Raw genomic sequence first — 25,838 nt, 5'->3', positions numbered from 1 at the left:
AGCAAAGTAGTGAGTAGAAAAGATCTCCTTCTGCTATACCTATCATGAATACATCTGGATAATATAAAAATTATGGCTTGAAGAATTCCTGTACAATCACATTTCCCTAAAGGTACACAGGGTTCAGGAAGCTGCTTCACCGTGTTATAACTCCTCATCCCAAAATGACTAACCCCCTAATCTGAATAGAGATTTTACTGTTTAATACATCTCCACAAACCACATGCTATTACCTTAGGAAAACAAACCACGTTTTCAAATAATGGTGAGATGATAGAGGTACATGATGATGACGATGCACAAAACATTTAAAGGGCTGACGACAGCCTGACAGCGTAAACAGTGTGACATTCTGCTGCAGACGCAGCCATAGCGAATGCTGGAAAGATGCTGGGCTCAGCAAACTTGCATCTTGGGTTTATCTGATGTCCTTTAGTTGAGGGAATACAAGATCCTAAATATTTCAAAATCAAATGCTGGCACCTAAAATGCATTGTTGCCATGGCACTTCATAGTGCTTCACAGCACTCCCACCTCCCAAAAAAACCCTAAGACACACCCAAAGGAAGGAAGGAAGGAAGGAAGGAAGGAAGGAAGGAAGGAAGGAAGGAAGGAAGGAAGGAAGGAAGGAAGGAAGGAAGGAAGGAAGGAAGGAGGGAAGAGAGCAGTTATCAGAATTGGTGGGAGACCCAATGCATTCCCTTTTCGGGCTTCAGCACACCTGTTAAATTACAGGCCTGAGAATAGGTATGTACACAAACGATTTACAGCCTGATTTGCTCCCACAATTACAATGTATTATATTATTTAAGAAAATTACAGTAAATGTCATGACAACCAGAACTCAGCATCTAACAAGCCTGTGTCAGGTCATGCACTTTTGAACACAAACAGTTAAAATCCTATCTAGCTCTGGTATCTCTGTAAAATGGTGTCCTAGCTGAGCCACGGCCTAGTTTTCTACCCCTCTCAGTGTTTCTGAGACCAACACATCATGTTCATTGTTTTCTCCCTGAATGATAGAAAAATGAGAGTTTTAGTTTCAGGATGGCTGGATTTTGAGGGTTGGGTGGGGTTTTGTCCAACCTATTAAAACGTATGGGTAACCCTGCTACTGCTTGGTTAGTATGCTAGCAATATAGTGATAAATTAAACATTTATGCCAGAATGAGCAGGGAAAGTAAGGCGCTTATCTAAGGCACTCCAGCATTACTGCCAGGCCAGTGTGATTTTTGCAGCATTAGGCTGAAGGCTCTCATGCTTTAACCCCAGCTGGCACCTAAGCACCGTGCAGCCGTTTGCTCACCTCCCTTCCCATGCAAAGGGGATGGGAAGGAGATGGGAAAAAAACCTTATGGGTTGAGATAAACAGTTTAAATAGGGTAAACTAAGGAGAAGGGAGGATGGTGATGGACATGGTAATAATATTATCGAGCTATTTACAAATGCAATTGCTCACTACTAGTGGAAACACCCTATCCCCCAATGCACAGTCTCTTTCCAAGCAGTGCATCTGTCCCCCCTGACCTAGTCTTCCCTATAACTTCTATAGGGAGCATGGCATTACATGGTATGGACTGCCCCTGGGTCAGCTGTCCTGGCTGTGTTCCCCCACATCCTTCTGCACCTGGCAGGGCGTGAGAAACTGAAAAGTCCTTGACTTAGTGTAGGCACTAAAACTACCTAGCAACAACTAAAAACATCAGTGTGTTATCAACATGATTCTCCTCCTAAATTCAAAACACAGTGCTAAACCTGCTACTAGAGAGAAAATGAACTTTATCCTTGTTGAAACCAGGATAAGGCTGAGCAAGTTCTTTCAACTAAACTACCCTGTAATCTTCCAGGAAATCCAACATCTATTATGTCTTATTGCTACAATGAAATAATCATACAAAACTAATGAAAATGAAACATATTTAATAATTCTCTGGGTAAATCCATGACATAGATATGACAGAGCTGACAGGGTATCAGAAAGCTCCATTTATGCCCATAATTTTCAGGTAATAAGTCTAACAGTGTCATTTGTTCCACTACAGCTGGTCTGCTGTGGATGTTTTTAAAAGTAGCACTAAATGCTGAACTTATTTCACCATTAAAGCAAATTATTTGAGCATGGTCATTTTTATGCTACATGTTTTCACTGCAGTTACAGACAGCTGCCTCTCAACAGCCAATTCGGCAGTTTTTAGCCTTGTAAATCTCACTGGATTTCAGAAGGAGATTTGTCAAAGTCAAATGCTGTGCAAGCAGATCAGGTTTTTATATATCCCTCAACTAAACAGAGAAAGCACTAATATTAAGTGATCTTTTTATCAAACCTCAAAAACAAACAAACAAACAAACAAGGTTTTTTTTTTTCTTCTACAAATACTGCCTAGTAATTTCTACAGTTAGTATTTAATACAGTGAATTCTTACTCAAGTTTCTGTGGCATACAACCTGTTTTATACACAGTGTGTATGGGTATGGATATAACTGGGAAGTGAGCATTCATTTGTCTTAAATGCATTTCCCTTCCCATTTTAAAAGTACTTGCTCAGAGCACTTGTAAAATTACCAGTATTTTAAACTAAGAAATCAATAACCATTTAGAGTGGCAGACATTGCATGAAATAGTTAGCTACCCTCCGATTTTCAAGGAGGTGGAGCGACTTTTACAAGGGCATGTAATGATAAGATGAGAAGAAATGGCTATGAAGTAAGTCACACCAGTTCTTAAGTTCCTTGTAACTGCAGAAAAGCCAATGCAGGGAATCAGTCCTTCTCCTACTAACTGGTGATCTTTGCTCAAGACTGCAGAAGTCCCCATGGGGCTAAATGAGAACCGCAGGCCATAGCATTACAATGACAAAACCTAAACTAATGTAAATTGTTGTTGTACTGCTGAGGTCTCAGCTTATACTACCTCCTGATTCACATCATTAACTTTACACATCATAAGTAATTTGAATCACTAAACACAGCAGTTACCTCCAGACTTGCTTTCAGCCATAAATCCCCAATCAGACTAAAACATAGGCCAAGTTTATGTGGTTGGGCACGGGTCTGCATCACGCACACACCTTTTGCAAGCCCAGGACCAGGAAAAAGGAGGACATTCAAGATCACACTAGTCTAGGTTTTGCCCAAGAACCCTTCTAGCTACTTTATGGACACAGTATTGAAGGTAGGCATGCTGAACTAAAGCCCACCATAACCCTTGTGGGAAATGACACTGCCAACAGCATGGCACATCATCTGAGCTGCGAGCGGGACACACACCACAGTTTAACTGCTCACAACTTTGAAAGTGAATACAAGGCACTGTATTTTGCACAAAAGGCAAAGCCCTTTACAGGCACACAAGTACAAATCTAGTGTGGCTTACACAAAGAAAGAAGAAAAAAGGGCCTGCCAGTAATACTGTGTAAAGTATACTGGCAAGAAAGTATTTTCAGAGGAAAAAAATACAAACCCCTTCACATTCTTCTTAGTTTCCTTACAATGTACATGAACACATACAAAAGAATGAACAACTGGTATTTTGAACTTACATATGACGTAATAATCTTTGTTCTTCTGAAATTCCAGGCCCCAGAGATTAGGACTGAACTCTTGAAATTTGATGGTAAATTTAACATCTTGATCTGGCTTGGCACAGTTGAGTAGAGGTGTATTGTCCTTTTTAATAGCACAGCTATCTGCTTGGTCTTTATCGACCATGTAGACCTTATAATATTCATATTGGCCAACAGTTTTAGAGTCCACCTTTGGGCATATAATATCCAGTTTGTCTCCTATCTGTGGATATAGTACCAATCCTTGTCCAGGAAGGAATCTAAAAAAGAAAGAAAAAAAATAAAAGAAAAGGAAGAAGGAGAGAGAAAAAAAAAAAAGTTAGACACTTGATAAAATCTCATCCAGAAAAGTAGCAATTGCAATGGACAGAAAGGAACAAACACACAGTTTCCAAAACCAAAATGACAGATTGAGCAAACCAAATCTTAATAGTTTGGGCCTGACTCAATTTAATATCAACAAGATGTTTACTTAGATCCTGGAAATCACAGATGGATTCAGTTTTATCGTCTTCATCCCAGTTTTGGGAACTCTGAAAATTTTTATGTCTCTGGCAGGCACTGCAGTTTGTTCCACATTTGGCCATTTACAGCAGCTAATACAATGTCTGATGGGCTACAATCCTGTTTTTCTGCTTTGGTAACATTTCTACTATCTTGCACATATTTTGCTAATTTTGGACAAGGGACGATGACAAGACTAAATCTTTCAAACCCACCCCCCGCCCCCAGCAACTACATAGGAAAGGAAACAACTCCAAGTCTAAAGAGTTAATAACACACTGAGATCAATGTTACTATTACAACACAAAGGAACATCACTTGCTCACCAGGACCATACTTGCAGACCTGGGGCAGACAAATCTACCTCACTCAAAGACCACACATGCTTCTGATAAAACACTTTTCTAAGACTGTAACACTGCAGCGATTTATTCTCTTAATAAGCACCACCATTACCATAATTATTTTAGCTCTTTTTTTTTTATTTTTTATTTCTTGCACAAGTGAAATATGGGTGTGCTTTTGCCTTAGTATAAATTAAGACTTCTTACACAAACTGGCAGTGAGCTTGAACACTTGGGGTTAGACTCAATACTGTATCTTTCCTACTCGTATTAATTAATAGGCAAACCTCACCACTACTTCACAAAAGAAAAATATAAACAATTACTTATAGTATTGATTCATCCACAAAATGAGAACTCTTGTTCTCACAAGGACAAAAGCCACAGCAGGTTTGTTTGTTTCTTTCTCCTTAAGATATATTTATTCCAATTAAGGCCAAGAAGTCTGTGTTTTAGAACTCCAGCCAACGACACGACGTCCTTGAATGCACAGACCTAAAAGCCTGACTTTCTTCCCTCTTTCTCCTGCCTGCCAGCCTTTTCCAAAGATCTTCCTTAATGAAGAATCGGCCTGAAAAAAAACTGACTGAAACAATTGCCGCTTAATGAACACCCTTCTCCAAGCACTAGCATTTAAACAGCACTCGTAGTAAATCTAAGCTTATTCACAGGCAGCCTTTCTGGAAACTTTAAATTAAAGTATTAAGGCCCAAGGAGAACAAAGCTGTAGGCGTCGGTGACCTCCAGCCTCTGGCTTGGCTAAAGCAGCCCACCAGCACGGCATAGTACTGGGGGGGGGGAGAACATACTAAATTAGAGAAAAGTATGATGTGACGCCCCAAATTTTGAATCCATCATTTACAGCCCACACAATGCAAGTTTATGATCTGTGCTAATTGAGCAGGATTATTTTCACTCACAAAGCCTGTGTAAGAATTATATTTGTTGTGAAGCAGCACGTAGCAGGACAAAGACATGTAATTACAGATTTGGGGAAAAAGAACAATGAAATGTTATGGCAAGAAAAGCGACTGTTGATATATAAATCACTGCGCTCTTTTGTGTCGTGCAGTGTAATTTCCAGACTACAGAAACTAGGCTTGGCCACGGCTGTTCAAACCGAGATGCACTGGAGACGGGGCGAAGCTGCGCCTCCTCCTCCAGCCCTCAGGCATGCCAAAGGAATGCAGTGACTACCACCTCCCAAAAGCCAAAATGGTGAGACTGATGGAAGTGCACCCTCCTTGGAGTCACGGGCCTGGTGACTGGGGGAGAAGCCAGCTCTGCAAGGCTGCACGGGACATGGCAGGAGGAAGAACCCAACCAGTAGACCTTCCCAAGGGAGCTGCACAGACCCTGGCTCAGGCTCTCCTCAGGGACCAACTCCAGCCGGGCAGAGGCTAAGGGAGGGAGCTTCTGAGCAAACCTCCATCACCTGTGACTGACTTTACCACCTTTTCTGACCACAGCCCCATTTTAGTTGCTCCTGTGCAGCAGCGTTGTACCAGAAAAATGAACGTTACACGTATCCCCCCCATCTGTGTACCCGGAGAGAGGCTGGTTGCTGTATTAACCCACCACTGCCAGTATTTCTGCTTGCCAGTATTTTTTCTTCCTGTTTCAGGAATATGTAATATGAAACGTATGAGATTTCAGAAGACCAGATCTTTGGTTTTAAATTAATCAATACCGATTCCCAGGCATAATAAATATGAAATTCACGAGGTTAGAAACACGGACCTGTTTTATCAATAATGTGACCCAAAAGCTGCCCTGAAAAACAAAAATCACTGAATCTAATGTTAGATTCTGCACGTATATATAGCTATATGCATATGTGCAATGAAGCAGCAGCAGTATATATTCTCCATGCAAACTCTGAGCACAAACAGTGTCAGGCAGTCCTCAGATACAGCTACCAAAGAGAGAGAGCACACTTCTGTGCCTCACTTAAGTTGCCAGGAATTGCCCCCATAAAAGGTAGAGGACAAAACCACCCCCAACAGATAGCTAAAACATATTTTACAATGTGTTTTAAACTGGCTTTAAACTGGCGTGCTCGTTAGACTTTACAGCAGGGGAATATTCTCTCTGTGGCTCTGAAGCCTGTACAGTTTGAGAACTAAACTCAGTAAATCTTCTTCCACTTGAGTTTCTGAACTTGTGGGATCTAACGCTGATGGGATTAGGAAAGGAAAAAAGGCTGAAAATGAAAGGATTAATCTGAGAGGTCGATTGTATTGGAACTTTTTTTCCACAGTTTGTGGTTTTCATTGCAACATTTGCGAGAAAGATATTTTTCCAAATTACTTTCCTTATTTTCTTCCAACAATAAATCGCAAATATGGATGGAGAGAATAAAAAATGTCACCTTGTGCATTTCAGTTCAACCACAATGCTGATTAGCAGTAGGCATAATTATTATTCCTGCACTTGTGTAATACTTTTGCTACAGTATTTTCACAAAGACTTTAAACAAATCATTTACTGTGTACTAAGCATTTTCAGAAGCTATTTATTAAATGTCAGGAGGATTAAGGCTACAGTTTTATGATCTCATTTTTGAAAACCTTGTATCTGTGGGAAAAAAAAAGAGACAGTGTTTGTTCAGTCTTGTAGAGGTTACAAACTTCAGGATTAATTCTGAAACTTTATGTTTTCAAGCGCTGATGTAGCCTTAAGCACTCTGGGGTAGCATCAACACTTAAGAAATGTTTTCAGGAAGGCATGTGTAAAAATTAATCCCCAAAAGGAAATATTATAAAGATGGAGAAAGACATTTTCAGAATCCTGTGACTGATGCTGAGGTGGCTGCGTTACTCCAATGGTTGTTTGGGACAGCGACATGCTTTTTGAATGCAGTCAGATACAGTCAGACCAAAGCATTCGAAGAATCTTGCTCACAATTAATAATCCCAGAGCTTACTGTGAGAAAGCACAGGAAAGTATATTAAGTACAGCAAAAGCTGTATGTTGAAATTCATGCACTGTCTGACACTTTTGGATATAAAGGGCATTTTTACTGTCAGCCCAGAATTAGTGTATTGTGGGTGACATTTGACATCTGCACAAAGCCCGTGGATGTGAAACCCTCCCACACGCCCAACTGGTCATGCAGCTTATCAAGTAACAGCAACATGCAGGGTTCCCAAAGTTTTTTCAAAATAAATATCATATTAGACATAAAAGTCACATGGCAGACAAACACAAAATACAAACGGAGAGGTCTGTTCCCCACTCCCACCTATGGTACAATAATTTCTGTACCACATTTATTTTAAGGTCCAGCAGTTCCTGGCACTAATGTTAAGTTAAATTTTATTTCAGAATATTATCCAAAAAAATCCCAAACCTCATGTTGTACACAGTTTCCAACTAATTTCTTAAGCATCTACTTCTTGTTTAGAGAAATTTAGCACATTAAACCATATTAAATTATAAAGGTGTTTTCTTTAATGATAACCACTCAAACCTGCCTAATTTAAAAGTAGTAAATTCTCAAAAGAACCCATTACCTGTCATCACTTTTTTTCACTGAGAATGTCCTACTATTCCTTACTGCACTGACTTTTCTGCCACTGTTCAATTATCAACAGATAAAACTCTTAGAGAAAATAAACTCTTAGAGATTTTGTTAATCAATATTGACTGATGTAACAAATGTGTTGCCATACTTTTCCCACCTTGCAAAACTACATAGATTCACACATACTATAAATATATATATGCACACTTAGCTTTAACTATATCCTAGTAATTATAAAATAAATGCAATTTTAGAAAGCGTGTTAGTACTTGTTGCGAGTCTTGTATATTTAACTGGAGAAACAGTGCCAAATTTCTGTGCTTTAATACCTTACCTGAACTAATTGGTGTAGGCAGTTAACTTTAAATTAATGAAACAAAAATAACCCTAAAAATGCCCCAACAATCAAGACACTTCTTAAAATGCAGCCTGAAACCAACCTTCTGTTGGGGAATCCTACCCACTTAACTTTATGAAGTTTAACTACCAGCCTGACTATAAAGTTATTCATTGAAAAGTTTTATTAAGGAAATGTCATGAATACTAATAACACAGTATGTTAGCCCGTTACTTGTACCAATGCAAACTGAAACAGAATGCAGAACAGCATTCCTTGCTCTTTAAGAATAATGGATATTAAATAGTATATGTGTTCATCATCTGGCTTTTGAGAAAATAACAACATTCATATTTTGAATATCATTTTGTCCACAGGAGAAATACTTTAGGCAGGCAAAAGTCCAACCAGCTTCATGCAAAGCAAATAAAAGTTGCAGGAAATGTTCCTGGTGATGTCAGTGAATAGTAGTGGGCTAATCGCAGCCTGCTGAATGAGCTGAAAACTGGTTTATTGATTCCCAAAAACTTTGAACTGAATTAAATCTAAAAGCATAGACCAGAGCTTTCTGTGAGAGTCCTTTGCTCCATACAGAGCTTTCACATTAGTATCTGTCATACTAAACATCCCATACAAAGATAAGCCGTTTGTGGACATAAGGTATACACCAGCTGTAAACTCAGAGTGGTGTGGGGGTTTTTTTGCAGAAGCTGTGATTTTATAGGACTGAACTCACTCCAGTTTAAGTCGATTACATGAATGTGAATTTGAGAAGAGGATCAGTAACTGCTGCAGAACAGACAGAAAAACAAGCTTCATCAAAAAAGATTAATGTGGAGTCTTTGTCTCAAAATGGGTACGGAATTTGGTTAAAAAGAAAGGCACTACCCTTACATGAAGTCTCTGCAAGAAAAATTACCATAGTTTGACACAGCGAGACGACAGACTGGCTTCACACACAGACTAGCAAATGAAACTTTGAAAACAAAAGTAGTACAGCATTTCATATTATTAAATTTTTAAGTGAGTTTTAGAATCTACTTTTCTTTGCCAGTGCAGTATTATTGAATTATTTTAATACTATAACAAAGTTTTGCGGCACATGCTAAATAGGCATGGTTTTGAATTTAAATAAAGTTTAAGAAGTTTAATCTGCTGACCTTTATTTATATGTTACATTTTTCCACGCAGCTAATGAAACCACTCATGTAAGCAATGGTTACTTGCATTTACAGGACTTGCAGGCTAGAAACTAAATGGAATTCAAACAAATATATAAATACATTTATACTCATCCCTTAAGATCTTTAAAGCTGTCACATTACAGAAAGCCAGATTATGAAATGCCGTAACACAAGTTCCTAAAGCAGCTCCTGGATTTCTCACTTCCACTGGAAGGGAAGAACTTCTTTTTGGAACTTGGGCTTTCCTGCAGTAAAACCTGGAGCAAGCCCATAAATGCTTTAAAACAGTACGCTGAAACTGTAGCTTATCTCCATCCTACAGTTTGTGGTACCTCCTCATCCTCCCCTTTTCTCACCTCCAAAGGAGCCCATCTTCTTTTGGGCTATGAGAGAGGGAGGAAATGCTTGCAGTGCACTGAAGAAGGGAATGGCCAAGGGTTTATTTTTTGATCATCACCCTGGATGCAAAGTGGTAGTGCTGCCACCATTTCATGTGTCTCAAGTAGCCACAAGAATGGATGTCATTCTTGGTGCCTTTTCCTGGACCTGTTCTTACTTAAATCGGCTTCAAAACTTCCATTGACTTCGGTAGGACAAGACAATGCAGTCTGTTTGCAACTGAAATCTTAATAACAGAGTCAATAATTATTCTGCACCATTATTATGTTCTCTCAAAATTCTAAGTGGACGGGGAATGAAGAGTATGTATGAAAGTTTAGCCATTTGTTTATTGATTAATCACACTACCTTTTACAAAATATTAGAGTTAAGTGTTTTAAAATGCAACGAAGGATTTCCAATAGGCATAAAATAAGGATGGGCTGTGAGTGCATACACTTCACTTACCCCCAAAGAAAACCTTTTTTTTTTTTTTTGCATGAACCTGCAGGATTTGCCAGTCAAATTGTACCATCACATCACAGACCTGAAGACACAGAGCTTCCACTGTACAGAGAGACACCCAAAGACGCCATCCCTCTTCAAAGGCATTAGAAAATGCCCTGACCGGTCTTCCAGAAAGATGTGTCATGGGTTTCCTTCCTCAAATAACTTGTGTGGCCATTGCTGCTGCAGAGATACAGACACTAACTCCTTCGCCCCATTCATCTTAGGACGCTCACAAGTCTAAAGGTGTCTTTGCACTTGAGTGAGCACAAAATCTGCAGCCAAGACATGGGTATTTGTCAAGAACCCTACCCCTTTCACCCTTCACATATACAGAAGGTCACCTGCAACCCAGCACCAAACACATCTTAATGGAGACACTCTCTCCCAGAGAGAGTTTCCTTAAAAGCTGTGATGTGCGAAGGTTACGGATGTGACCTCATTCCACGGAAAAAGTAAATAAGCTAAAGGAGGTGCTGCAGACTCTCCTCCTTCAGGGCTCCAGCAGAGGTAGCTGACTTTGCAATTCCTGCCTTGGGGGGGATCGTGGCATCTCAGGGTGACCACGGACTCAGGGGTGCCAGGAGCGAGCTCTCTCCATCCCACGCTGCGGAGCAGAGGCAGCACCCCTGGCCTTCAGCCCCCCGGCGTGCAGCTGCCAGAAGGGTTTTGCTGTAAGACAGCGTATCTGTTTCAACTGGCCGCCATCTCCGCCTGCAAGAGATGGTTTTGTTTTGCTGGAAAGCTGCCCTTTCCCTTGCTGCTTGGCTCTCAGTCGCAGAACAAAGCAAAAAAAAATAATAAAAACAAAAATCCCACTTACATAACTAGAATCTTCAGACCAACTTGTGCTTTACCCCAACGTAAATCCAGGGTGTGAAAATGGATGCGCAGCTTTCCTCCCGTAAAAGGGAAGCTTGTTTTCCTCTGCCTTAAAAGGAACCCTCTGAGAGCAAACACCTATCTGTTTGTTTTTCCCCCCTCTACAATGGGAAACAAGATCTGGGCTTTTTGCACAAGAACGTGCAGCCTGGCCAAGAACATTTTCCACTTGGGTACGGTTTGAAATGCGGAAAAGATGTACCATCTGATTTTTTTTTACCAAGGTTTGCAAAGGAATTTTTTTTTTAAAGGTATAGATTTTATATTCAGTTTTCATACATGACCTCCACACAAAGCACTATTAATAGCAATTAACTTTTTGTATTATTGTGCAGAAAGCAATTACTGCTCTGCTAAAAGTACTTAAAGCACTAGAGAATTCTGATCCATTTACAAAATCAATTCTGGTTACCACAAAAGAACCACTAATGTGCTTCAGGACAGTCTTCTAACGAAGGGAGGGCGGGGGAGAGGGGGGAAGAGGATGGATATGACCAATGTTCTATTTTAAAGTGTATTGTATTAACATTTCATCAGCATTTACAGAAATATGAACCCTCACAACAGTGCTGGACTTACTCAGCCTCAGCAAACAAGGAATCACTCCTCAAATCACTGCTTGCTAACTCTCTCATGCACAGGCATGGAAGCACACAGATGCATTTTCTCCTTTTTATTGCATTTCGGCAGAAACACGCTTTCTGTGTGGAGTTTTAAAACTGCAAGTGGCTGCAGTGGAGAGTAGCAGTCAAGCTGTATAAATGGCTTATTCTGAGGAATTTCTGAAAGAGAAAACACTCAGTAGGTGCATTGTAATTAGTTGCTCTTTCTAGTTACCTCTTGACAAATGATGCATGCGGGTCTGGATGAGAGCCCAACTCTTGACCCATGCCACCACTACACACTTCAGTACTTCAAGCAGAAACCCCTAGTCTCAGCATTCTTTTCATCTTGTTTTTCCAGAAACGTGGTGCTGGTAGTGCACAACATGAGAACCAGACATGATTAGGAAAGCTGGAATTCTTTCAAGAAGTGCTTCATATAGTTACGTCCTAAATATATCTGAGGAAAGCTTCCTGCCTTCGAGTTGTTCCAAATATGTACCATGTTTCAGGGCTGGTTTAAGGGACAGAACACGCAAGCACACAGAGAAAAACGTTCCCACAGTGCTTAACGATGCGCTCTGGCAACATGTGTAGGCCTTTCAAACAGAAGATATTCATGTGATCATTATTTTCAATAGGGGAGATTATAAGCCTATTGAGAAATGCAACTTTTGCCACAAAAAATACCCTTAAAAAAATAAACATTTTTTGGATAGCACTTTACTGCCCCCTTTTGCACTTTAACATTAGAACAGGTTTCAACACGAACGTGTGCCTGAGAAACGCTGGGAAGAAAGATACCGGCTAAGAGGACTGGGCATCACGGTTACACAGTAGTCGATTATCAGGCACGGCTTTGGGGAGATCTTCCACCTGCCTACACTGTAAACAAATGAAACATCTAAGCTTTCATTGTCCCTGGTCTTCCATGGAAGAGATCAGTAATGGCTGGTTTAAATTACCATTTTTCCATTTTAATCTGCATGTATATGGGCAACAGGGAAGAAGGGGATATTGCTCATTAGCACTAGCTGTGTCTCCAGCACCACTTCCTAAAGCAGAGATCATCTGCAGCATGAATTTGGTTTTATTCATCGGGAAGAAAAGAATGACAAAGGGCTTTCCAGTCCCAGGCCATGCATGTGTTAGCAATCCCTTCACTGCGAGGATGGGTGTATCCTTCAGAGGGAAACTTCACAGACTGGCAGGCAAGAGTACTTTCATGAGAGGTGAAGACAAGAAGCCTAGACATTCAAATACCCTGCAAGCCTACAGGCATAAACCCGTTCTGCAACTCCGCACTGCAATTACAGTCAGTGCAGAATCCGTGTAGATGTATGTCCACGTATATCTACAAAAGGTAATAAATCTGCAGTCTAGTGGCCAGTTATTTACAAAATACTAATTCATTATGACAGAGCCAGGGGGGAGACCCGTCCTGCTCCAACCCTCAGCTCCCATTTGACAAAGTCCATGTGCTGCTGCGTACACTTATATTTAAACTTAATCCATTTTCCTCTGTCATCCTACAATTACAATACAAGTCACAATAATATTAAATTTCACTGCCTACAGCATTGCACAATTGAACCATTACTGTAATGAAAACTGACTCCCTTTGATATTAACACTGGTGTTTTCTCTCATTTGCTAGCCATGAAATACAGGAAGAGACCAATGTTGTTTTAATTAAAGAATTGTTGTTCAAAATATGCTACTGGGAATATTAAAAGTAGCTCTTTGCTCTCACAGCAAAGATAATCAGGTATTTATATGGTTTGGGTTTTTGAAAAAAAAAAAGGAAAAATTAAAATGAAAAAAATCTGTACTGTGAATCCAGTGTAACCCAAAACCACCACTCGACTTGACTTGCGCTGGCAGGGGCTGGGTGTGCCAAACCCAAGAAAGATGGCGCTTTGTTGAAAAGATGCAGAGCAGTAGTTAGCATGGAACGGAAAGTCAAACCAAACCATGTGTGTGCTTCTTACACAAGTCACTGAAGTCTTTGCTTTCAGAAAGCTAACAGAGAGCAGCTGGCATTTGCCAAAGAGCTACTTTTCAAAAAGGGCACTATAAATCACAAGAAAGAAACAATAAAAACAGATTGTTCTCTTGCTGTGACTTTCTGTGCTCTTCTCCACCTTTCCTATTACAGAAACAAATCTTATGTCAGCCACAATACAAGGATACCAACCAAAGTCTGAAGTCTTCCTTCTCTTACCTACAATTTGTTCGCACCTGCACAGTCTTGTTCCAAGACATGCTCCAAGCAAAGTCTATAAAAGAGGGCGGGGACTGGCTGTCTTGTTACTTGATGAGACATTAATAATCCGTGATTATATCTCAAATTCAAAGAAAAAAAATTCAGCTGCTTTGCAGTTGTTAGAAAATATATTAGTGCATACCATTTGCCTGCATAAGTAAACACTGGAAGTAGAAGGCGTTGTTAACTCACAACTTTCAGGAAAAGTTATGCCAAATCAGTAACAGCATTGTATGACAAACCAAGCCTATTTTGGCAACCCATAGGCATGCAAAGATTTTCAGAATCCAGTTACAACTCTCTATTGCTCCTATACCATATCCTTTTCCTTCTGGTATAAAGAGAGTTATCAGGTGGGAGAAAATAACATGACCTCGACCAAAAAGCCAGATGGGGGAATCTAGTCAGCCTGCATTCACACATTAAACCCACAATTCAGCCACTGGCAACAGTGGAGATCCTACGTTCTTACACTGAATACAAACTTTTCCAAAGTCTGACCAACTTTCAGAAGCAGAATAAAAACCAGGCGGCCGCTGACACCTCCAAGGCAGTAGTAATATCTGACCTACTAAGGACCAGCTTTTGGTCCACTGCAAATCTGAGCCTCTCGATTAAGCTAAAGTGACAAGGAAATAGTTTAAAAATTCCTGTAAAGGTCCACAAATGCATGCATCGCTAGATTGGACATCCCTGCCCCAGGTGGAAGTGCCCATCAGAGGGGTTCAGTAGAAGGCCATGACAGCAGGAGCTCCAGCCACTTCATTTTTAACCTGCTGACTGCTGGGAAGCTATGTGAAAATTAAGACTCGTTCCAAGTGCAGACAGACCAATAGCTTCTGACATCATTTTCTGATAGAAAAAAAAAAATGCAATGAAGCTTCAGAGAGATCTGCATTTGTCCAACCCCAAAAAACCTTTTCACTCTGGCCTTGGTTCAAGACAGCTCATGCTTAAATTCGTTCCGCTTCAGCAGCAATATTCAGCATTCAGCACATGCTCAACATGAGCTTTTCTGAATAAGGACAGTTTCCAGAGTCAAGCCCTGGAAGCACAGTGCATTCTTGCTCCTCTCACTGTCACATGCTGATCCACAGAACGGGGAAGATTATGGTAAACAATAAAATTATGAAGACCTGGCTTTTGCTTTCCTTCCAAAAGTGCTTGAAAGCTATCTGGTAGAAGGAACTTAGCTTACCACAAAAATCATCTCTTTTGCACTATTTATCACACAGACTAGTAATCGTCCCTGCCAATGTGACCTTCCCTGTTCAGATAATCTGTATCTTGGAAATACACTGGAAAAAGAAATCCCCCTCAAAAAAACCCCCTAAAGGTCAAGTGGCTGTGCAGTGATTAAGCTGGACTGCTTCTGAACTAAACTGAAATTAATTAAACATGAAGAAAGCAACTCAAGTGTGGACAGTGAATGCTATGGGATTGTAAACCCTCAAAAGGAGTCAAGATGTTCCCAATTCCAAATTTACACTTTTATCCAGTCAGTCAGGTATAGAAACCAACTGCTGTTCAGGCAGTAGGTGAGCAGATGGCAAGTACCAGCAAAGAAGAAAACGCGAAACGATGCACCACTCGAAGAGTCAGAAGCGCAGTTATGTGTGCTTTCACCACTGCTTGCTGCATAGGTTCCTTAAACAAACTGCTTCAAACTTGCAGAACATCAAAAGCCAGATGGGCCTTCCTGAATGAATCCACAGGCAAGGAGCCAGGATTCCCGTTTGCTGCAGAAATAGGCCTGGACTTGATTTGAGTCTTCTCAGCTCTGACAGGCTGGAGTCTGGCAGAACTCCCAATCCAAAATAAAATAGCATTCAATTGCAACTGGGCTTTAACTAATAAAAATAATATATATATTTTTAAATCCCTCTGATTAGCTTTAACATATACTTCCTTTTACAGTGCATTGTTCACCTTTCCCACATCTGTTCTCTGGTTTGGGAACCTCAGTTAAACGCACTAGTCAAACAAAAGCTAACAAAACGGGGAGAGGTAATTTGCAGCCTCACAGATTTTGCAGCCGAATGTATCATTCCACCATCTAACCAATCCTCCTGTGTAAGACAAGCCATATAATTTCTAATTTTCTGTTGACACATGTAAAGCTTGATTATGCTTTAAAGTGTACACAGCTCGGGAATCCTACTGAATAAAGTTTTGGGAATCCTACTTTAGTCATTAACCAAGAGACATTTAAAAAGAACACTATAGGTAGAAAACCCATCTTATAGTTATGTATATGCCGTTCATTAGGAATGATTCACCTAGGAACATAATCCTCTACCAGCCTTTATCTGGTTTTGGCTTGGAACCTACATTTAAAACCAAAAGAAAGCATAGACTATTACATCAAAGTTTAAATCAGCTGCATTATAATTATCACACTGATACCGCAATAAACACTGGGTGTTGGCTAGCCAGGATTGCCAAAAAAGATAGAGGTCCTGCCCTATTTGCTGCCTTTGACAGTATATATAATCACATCAAAGGAACGTTCTCTGCACCTCAGTTAACAGGGGAGGGGGGGGGAAATAATATTAAAATCTGGACGTTCTTTTTCCTCAAGTAAAATGATAGATTTTGTTCATTATAGAAAAAGGAAATGTTGCCTATAATGAAAAAACCAATTATAAGGTAAATCCCTTGCAGGCTAATGTATTACTGAAATCACTGGAGGTGTTTTCACAGAGTTGAACAGGAGCTAGACAGAAGCCTTGAACACGTTTACCTACTTGCAACTAGACATACAGAATACTGAATGATATTTTCAAACATGGACTTTAAAAACTGTTGTGTTTCAGCATTTAAGTCTGCTCAAAGATTTTAGGAAATGAGGCTAAGGTTGAACACGAATTTACACACACACACACAAATAACAAATGATTCAAGATGACACTGAAGACACTTCGAGTTTTGGGAACTTGCGTGTGTGCGTAGGCTTTGTAATTTGAGTTTTGAGGATTTATCCTTCCTTGAGGGCAGAGGAGCAACAATGTTACCAGAAAAAGTTCAAGGTATCAACAGCAAAAGAGGTTTTTTCCTCTGCCACTTTGTTTTCCTACTTGACTTTCAGAAACACGCCAAGTGCAAGGCGCTCCTCTGCTCAACGCCTCCCCCTGCTTTGCCTTTGGGTTTTCGGTGGTGGTGGTGTGTTTGGGTGGGTTTTCCCCTTCCCCCAGAAGTGCAAATTGCAAAACCTCTGTGTTTTAAGTACATCGTGCAGGTAATGTGATGTATGTCAGTGGGAACTGTGTCAGGAGGGGAGAACCTGCGGAGGATGCTCTCTGGGACAAGAGAGACCTGAGGGATGCTCCTACCTACCCGCTCCTCCCTGAGCCCGGCCAAACCTACCCAAGCCCTCTTATCTGGTATATTTCTGAAATGTGACGTGACAGGCAGGTTCGAAAGCTAAATGTTGGATAATGGTGGGCAAACAAAGGACATCGGTTTTTGCATTATTTCTTTAATTACTTTAACCCTTGTTCGAACAGAAAGCATAAGGCCAGAGTAATTCAGCTTCTCTCTTTGTCATTTGCCTGCCATAAATATGCACCAGTCTGCATTTGAAAAGCTGAAGGAGGCCGCAAGCTTGCTGGACATTTATCATGCTCTGTTCCCTGTTAACAAGCAAATACTTTAGTTGAATGGCCCATTAGCAATCATTGTCAAATGCAGAATGCAAGGTGCTTGGATGTGACCGGCCTGTAAATTAGATGAGGGTGCCCCAGCGCTTTGGAGAATTTCAGCAAATGAATTGGATCTTTTGATATAGGTTTGTGAAGGTTAAGCTGGGAGAGAGGAAACGTATCTGAGCAGTTCAGGCCCCGAATATTCTGCCAATCTGTTCAGCTCCCTATATGCACTTGTTTATTTTTAATTTGTTAAATCACATCAGCATCGAGCAGCTTGACAGTTTGGGTTTCTGGAGTTCCCTTTTCAGTCAATAATTGTGAAGCTTTCCAGCTTACTATGGGGTAGGATAAGCATGATAAATTCAAGCATGTAATTAACATCTTTATAAAACCCCCCAGAAAATTAAAAAAGGAAAAAAAAAAAAAAAGAAACTTAAAAAGTGTCCGAGCCACTGCCAAACAAACAGCATGAATTCCATTTTGCCGAGCTCATCCCAGGCTCATTCCCACTAAAGAAAGACACAACTGTTATTGTAGGCTTCAGTGTTTTTTCCCCTTATGTCTAGACTCTGCCTAACAAATGCAGAGTGCTTGCTTTCCCTCCTTAGCAGACAAATGAGCAGGCAATAAAGTAAATATTTCTCGTTTGAATCGTACCCGATTTGCAATGTAATGCTGGCTTTAAGTTGTGGGTGTTTACGGCTGTCAGTTGGGTAGAAAAGCAAGTCTTAACTATTTAAAAGTCTCTTCAAGAGCAAAGGCAGGAAACAAAAATCCAGGTAGCTGCACTAGGAGAGGTATCTCGCTACCTTTAGAGCTGCAGATTGCTTAAAATAAATGACAAAACAATGGCTTAATTGTCTGCCGGCTGAACTCTAGGGGCTCACAGCAAACTCATCCCCATGATTTTAAGTTGGGGGGGGGGGTGGGGGGGTGGGTAACAAGATGCTTATCTCGTTCATCTCTGGTTTCCAGCCTGCCTTCCCGACATAAACACCACCTAGAAACTAAGCCAGGTAAATTTGGTTATCTGCAGCTTTATTGGTAAATAGGAACGGATGCCGGTTTGCTTGCGGGATGTTTTGTTTGGGGCTTTTGAGGGTTTTTTTCTATTTTTGCAGGCTGGCAAAGAGAAGAGATGCTGAAGTATCACCTGGCCAAGGCACAGACAATGGAGCATGTTTATCTCTGCTGCTCCCATGGAGTGTGATGGAGAACACAACCGAAATCAAAAGGTCTCTGTTTTCCTTCCAGATAACCCCAGTCCCACCTATCCCCTCTGCTCTCTGTCCCTTGCCAGCATGCTCCTGCCCGAAGCCCAAATAGATTAAGGCAACAAACCCCCAAGAGCAGCCAGTTCTTCAGAAAGGCTGCTGCTAGGGCAAGGAGTTAAAAAGGAAAACCTTCCATACCTAACAATTGCGGCCATCTCAAGTTCTAATCGGTCCCCGTCTCTGCAGCAAGCAGTAAATGAAATCTATCTTTACCATGTTATACACCACCAATGAGCAAGAACTGAGCAGCTTTTCTTTACTGCTCTAACCATCCCAAGCCACAAGTAGGCCTTTCATAGTTCCTAATCCCGGCCCCCAAGTTTTGTGCGATTCCCACATAATACCTTACAGCCCGGAGCAAGGTCCTTAGTTTCTAACACCCCTTTCAGAGACGTGTCATTTCTAACATCAAGCTAATCTATATGTTGCCATGGCATCACCCTTTATCTGCCTTTACATCTTATGAACTGCATGGATTTACCACATTATTTTTATCTGAAAGACAGAAAATGGTGGTTTTATTGCCATACAATCAGATTACTGCTGCTAGTTTCTCTATGCCTTTTTACCATACTTCAATCAAAAGGGATCAGTTTCTTTATACTCTGCCCTTGATTTACATTACATCTGTAAAGACCTAGTCTGGGTTGTAATCCCCTTATTAACTATGACCAGGGTTGATTTGCCTAAAAATAAAAGCAAATTGTGTCAGACCCTTTCACTTTGTTTTTGATTCGGAACTACAAAATGGATTACTAAAGAAATCTTCAGAGTTCACACGGCTGGTATAGTACTGAATTTAAAATGAGAATTAAACAAGTTAAACATGGGAGCTGTGTCAACGGTTTACATTTTCCATCATGGGAGAAAGGCTGAACTGCGTTTGTCTTTGTGTTCTCTGGCTTTAAAGAGACAATGAAGCCACAGGAGTTTTTCCAAGCTCTTCTAACACTGTCCATTTGCCATCCTCCCTTCCTCTGCTTTTCATACAACTCTCCCCCCCTCCGCCCCCCAAAGACTCTTCTCCCTTGCCGCTCCCTCCCCACCCCCCTCAAAAAAAACCCCAAACCACCCCACCCTCCCCTCTCTCAAAACAACAGTGTTCTGGTTAAAAGTCTGTATTCTGTAGCCCTGCATATTTTAATCAAAATATTTCAGGCAGTTTAACATTCCTATTTAAGTTTCCACAACGCCTCACAAAGAATGAGCTCATAAGCAAATCCATGTAGATGTATGATAAATGACCAGAAAAACAGGTTTCTTTATGTCAGCAGCCAAGGCAGGCAGACATTAGGCACACATGAGTAACATTTTGATCACTGATTTTTTTTTTTCCCCTCTCTCTTTTCCTCAGAAGAACACTTTCTACTCATTTACAACAAGCAATTTCAAGTACTGCAGGTTGCACGACACATGAAGACTGGATCCTCCCCCCTCCACCCTAAAATAAAAACCCCCAAAAGCAAGGCTGGCCCTGGCGGCTGCGCAGGCCTGGAAGGCCTGTCTCTGCCATCACGTCACCACAGTCACCTCGGGTCCTCTGCTGACTTCACGGTACGGGAACATTGGCCAAATCTGAGACGATCTGGAGTGTCACACCTAAAGCAACGTGATTTCTTTGTAATAAAACAGGGAAGAGGAAAAAAAAAAAAAAAAAAAGAAAAAAGGGGAGGGAGGCATTCTTGTGTGTGGGAAGGAGGAGAACTTAAGTGATTTTAGCTTGACTTTTAGTCACTGCCTTTCTAAAGGCAATTACTTCATTAAACGAAGTGAAATAACGTAGCACAGCTTACAGATAACATGCTTTAAGATAATTACTATAAATAATATAGCAATTATACGCCACGTATAAAAGGCTGGGGAAAAAAATAACCAGCTCAAGAATTTGGCCTTTGGTTTGTTCCGAATTCATTTTGCTAATTCACTTGTGCTTTGGAGACCCAGCCACTAATGCCAGAGATATCAAGTGGACGGGAAGCAGCCACTCACTCCCCGTATGAGCACGCCAAGCGTCAACAGCTATGTTTTGGGTACAATTTAGGAGCATGTGTTTAAATCATCTTAACCTTCCACTCCTGTTTCTTCAGCTTGAAGCCGTAATTGCCGAGGTTAGAAAGCGCAGTCCCACGACACTGGGCCCCCAAATAAATTCTTGTCTGGCTGAGAGGCTCCCAAACATGTTGTGAGATATCGTTTTAGCAAGCTCTTTGTGCTCCGGCTGGCTCGCCTGTCCTGTGAAACAAGGGCTGCCCATTACCTACAGTTTATCATCCTGACAAAACGTGAGGAATGTGGATGTGAAAGCACTAACAATTCCACCCCTGGTGCTTTCTCCTTTTTTCCCCTCTCTATATTAAAACCGACAAGATTAACCCAAATGCAAACTGCAGAGCATAGTTCAAGGGGCTATTCAATCGGTAGTGAATGCGCACTTGTTTACCTACAAAAATAAGAATTTCAGCTACAATGAGAAGCAGACCAGTCTATATGCCACTCAATAGACCATTTAACGGGGTCATCAATTGTAGTTTATTTTATCCGTTTCTGACATGCTAGCATTCATTCAGAGGCGGGCTGTGAAATATCCCATATATAACTGGTTATCAGAGGGAAGAGAGAAACAGCTATATAATCTAACTTAATCAGTGTCAAATACACCACTTGTGAGGACAACCTTCCTCATGTCACGAAGGAGAACTGCTTGGCTCACCAGCCTATAGCACGCAGGGAACAGCAACACTTTGACATAAGCAATGATTTTTTTTTTTTCAATGAAGTTTCTGTACTGTTGTACTAAAAGGCGCCCACCCCACAGCACTGGGTGTTATCCTGTGTGCTGAACATGGTGCTGAGCCCCTGTGAGCAGAAACTGAGGTAATCCCCACTATCTGTACACACTGTTTATCTTGGCAGAAAGTAACACAGGCAGAAAGTCCCCCCTTCAACAGGAGTTAAGTCTAGAGAGTAATTTTCCTCTGTGTTTTCAGAATCGTGAGATCTGAGGTTCTTCAGATGACAAGTCTGTAAAGTCTACCAAAACCATCTGCCACAACGAGGTTTAACCTCCCAAGCAATAAAGTGGCGGGTATAATTATTTTCTGTATGTCACTTAAAACACACCTCTCGTGATTTGGTCGAGGCAATGAAAGCAGATCCCTAAAAGGGAGGGGGGGGGGGGGGGAGAACAGGGGAGGGAGCTCTGTCTTCAAAGAGCTACTTCGTGCTCTCCATCCCAGCCACCTGCCAGAAATTATAACCTCCAAACTTCAGTGCAAAACCAATTCGGTTTATACATTCACCTTAACCTAAAATTTATTATTTCATACTTTATATTAACCCGACTAACAACTTCTCCCAGCACTTAATTGCCTACCTGTACAGCAGATTTATGGGTTGAGGCTTTCAATAGAGTTAAACGCACAGCTTCCCTGAATAAATTAACCGGCACCAAAGATAGTTATTATTTCAAGCCTAGAAAGGAGCTTTATTATTATACTATGCCAAGATCCATTCAGCAGCTCGCTTCTCAAGCTAACGTGCAGCTTGAATCCAGAGTGAGGACAACCTCGTCTAAGGAGAAATTATTCCGTATCCTTCAGGCAAACAATTGTGACAAGAATTAGTAAGAAACCCTGCTCAGAGAAGCGGAGCTGTCTCACCAGCAGCAATATCGGTAATGCATTTGTAAGCTTCCTCAAACTACAGGCCTCCGAGTGGCCTATAAATCACTAGCCCCAGCAATTGAAAAGACTAATTTTAATAGTGTACTTCTTCACTGTGGTGATTAAGCCTCAATGAATCACTCAAGAAAACTCAATTACATCAACAGCACAACCTATTTTTAAGCGTGCGTTTAAGTTGGAAAAGTAATTAGATATTATCATTAGATCTACCATTAGCAACAACATTCAAAACTTTTCCTTTTTTTTTTTTTTTTTTCCCCTCCTCTCTCCTCTGGAGTCAGTTTGGAATTAGCCAAATGGCAACACAGCGTATCCCCAGGCGCTGTAAGATGGGTTGAATTCAGCGTCTCGGATACTTGCATTCCCCTGATGGCTAATAAAAAGCTACCGAGGTAAGTTAAAAAGAAAAAAAAAAAAAAGAAAGAAAGATGAAGGGGGAAAAAAAAGCAAGGGAAATCGGTCCGGAGCTGGCAGCGGAGAGGCCCGAGCTGCGGGCTTTTCTGCATTGGAAGGGTGACCTCTGTAGGCACAAACCCACCAAGGGCTGGGGATGCAGAAGCCTTCTCTTCCCTCCCAGGCTGAGCCCAGCCGGCGTTCCAGCAGCCCAGCAGGCCCACTAACGCAAAGCAACCCCAGCCCCTAGCCTTTGACTTCCGAGAATTCACACAGCACCATAAAGCCTGCTCTATAACCGAGCAGGTCGCTTTATTCTCCGATGTCCCGCCGTACCTTGCAGCCTGGGAAGAGCTTTAGCTATGCAGCATCAGAGCAGAGCCAGAGGCTGGAGCTAAACTTTGTTTTATCTGGCTTCCCACCTGGTGCATATACAAAGTAATTTGTCACGCAATGCTTGATATAAAAACATTGAGCTGAGCAGTCCACAGAATTCCATTTATATGTTTGGAGGGTTTTTTTAAAGAAAGATCAGAAAAAGTTTTCTGTAAAGAAATCTTACAGAGATGCAGCAAATATGCCAATTATTTAAAAATACTGCAGCGAGTTTTTCCTTTGGTGGGAACACCGGTAAGTAACGATGCCCAACTCGGTAAACTTGAGATGGTAATCCCAATTCAAACTTTGAAATCTTTTCACTGAACTCCTGGAGATCTTTGCCACCTACTCAGAATTAGTCCCCGGTCAAGGAAATACTCCATTCTCCTTGTCTCATCCCCACCTAACATTTCTTCCAAAAAGTCCCCCGGGAAAACAAGACTTGTACTTGCTGGACTTAAATTCAAACACCACCACGTATGGCTCGCTTTTAAGTGCACATCATTGAATACGTACCAGGAGTTACAAAGTTATTTTAATCCATTTCTGGTTTAAAACTTCCTTGAACACATTACAAGACTATTTTTTTCTATCGTGACTCCTGTTTTCTAAAAACAGTGGGTTTAATCACAGGAGCTCGAAGGATTTCACAACCGAACAAAGCCAACTTAGTTTGCATGTCAAAAATGAAAGAGGGCAAAAAGAGAAGCAGGAATAGTTTTTCCATCACTGACTCAGATCTCCCTCTGGACGGACAGCCCACTTTCTAACAAGTTCCTTTTCCCAACAGCAATAATGTTGTATGTTCAAGTAAAGAAACGTATCCTTTAAACGCCTTCTATTTTAGGAGTGTGCTTTGACAGTGAAGTCCTGGGAACTCATGTACGTTTTTTGCCTGGGTTTGTTAATGAAGAATGACACTAAATGGTTGTGTGATGGGTAATGCTTAGTTCATTACTCACTGACATGTGCCTTGGTACCATCAACTCCACAACCAAATTTAGCCCTGTTATAAGCAGATGTAACTTCGCTGGAGTCAATGGGATGAGTTTGCATCTGCAGATGGAGAAGTTGAAGAGTATCACCCCTTCCTGGCTGCGCAGCCCAGCGCGGCCCGGCTCCGCCGGCCTCTGCCGATGATCCGACCGCGGGGAGGCGGCGGCTCCGCGGGAGCGGAGACCAGACCCCGCCCGCGGGTTTCAGCCTGGTGCCACCGCCCCGGCCCGTCCCACCGCGGCTGCCCCCTCACCCCCCACCCCACCGCCCCACCTCGGCCACCCCCCTACCCACCCTCACCTCCCTCGGCCCGCTCTCTCCCGGGGGCAAGCGGCGGTGGGGCAGCTCCGCTGCGACTGCCGGACCACCCGCCCCGGGGGAGGGTCAGACCCTGCAGCCAGCCCCGGCTGAAGTCCCCGGCAGCCGCCACTCGCAGTGTCCCCGTCCCCGTAGCTCCCGGCGGCCGCGGGCAGGCTGCGGCACCGTCCCCCCCGCGCACCACCGTGGAGGGGAGCGCTAGCCCCCCGGGGGAGGCGGCAGGCGGGAGAGCCGGATGGAAACTTACTTGGGGTTGGAGGAATTCCAATATATGGGGTCTAAAACGATGGACCTCGCTAGTGCAGTTCTGCATAAAACCATCACGACTCCCCAACAGTACTTCCAGGCGGAGGCGTCTCGCCTCCGCGCTGCCATGGTCGCAGGCGGCACCGAGTCCCTCCCCGGAGCCTCGCCAACTCCGCCGTGCGGCTTCTCCGCACCTGAGCGGCAACAGCAGGGTGCGGGCCCGGTATCCCACCAGCCGGGACGATTGTTAAGGGAAGAAAGAATAATAATAATAATAGTTAAAAAAAAAAAAGAAATTAAAATCACACGTGAAGGATCGACGATGCACTTGGTGAGAGCTGCAAGCAGATCTACTGAGTCATGTATGCCACTCGCATGTAGGAAATTCTCCTGCGAGGTAAGATCCAAGCTACCTCCGAAGTAACAACAGCAATAGCAAGGAAAACAAAAAATAAAGAAAGCAATCGCCTCAGTCCTTCCTCTTACTGGGGGTCTCCCGGCTGCGTTGGAAGATGCCACTCAAATTGCCAACTCCCATTTGGATCCAGTGCGCCATACACACGTTCGCAGTGTCTTAAGGCTCGCGCGAAAATGAGTTTAAAAAAAAAAAAAAAAGAGGTAAAATAATAGAAACGGTGGTGGGAGAAATAAAAGGGTCGGGGGAAAGGGACACAGCCTCAGCAGGAGGCTCCTCTTGTGTGTCTCTCACTGCTCCCTGCAGTTTGCAATCCGCACGGGCACCAGCCCGGGTTGTTTCGGGGAGCTCGGAAGCAACCGCGAGTCAATAAATCCACTCCGAGAGTCAGCTCC

The 25,838-nt window shown here is 42.1% G+C and overlaps 1 protein-coding gene across 1 annotated transcript in view; it reads right to left on the bottom strand.

The window, feature by feature from the left end:
• The window catches only part of EFNB2 (ephrin B2), a gene marked incomplete at its 3' end in the record, with an annotated part of 41,614 nt that extends 16,451 nt beyond the window's left edge, over window positions 1-25,163 (bottom strand). The window contains exons 1-2 of the mRNA XM_084279158.1: window positions 25,030-25,163; window positions 3,540-3,823 (exon numbers count right to left, since the gene is read on the bottom strand). Of these exons, the coding sequence (XP_084135284.1) occupies window positions 3,540-3,823; window positions 25,030-25,157 (412 nt within the window). The 5' untranslated portion in view covers window positions 25,158-25,163. The remainder of the gene's footprint in view (window positions 1-3,539; window positions 3,824-25,029) is intronic.
• Window positions 25,164-25,838: the final 675 nt, after the last annotated feature.

Source organism: Gallinula chloropus, assembly GCF_964237585.1.
Source record: "Gallinula chloropus genome assembly, chromosome: 1".
NCBI classification, from domain to species: domain Eukaryota; kingdom Metazoa; phylum Chordata; class Aves; order Gruiformes; family Rallidae; genus Gallinula; species Gallinula chloropus.
This window is presented reverse-complemented; position numbering and strand designations above follow the sequence as displayed.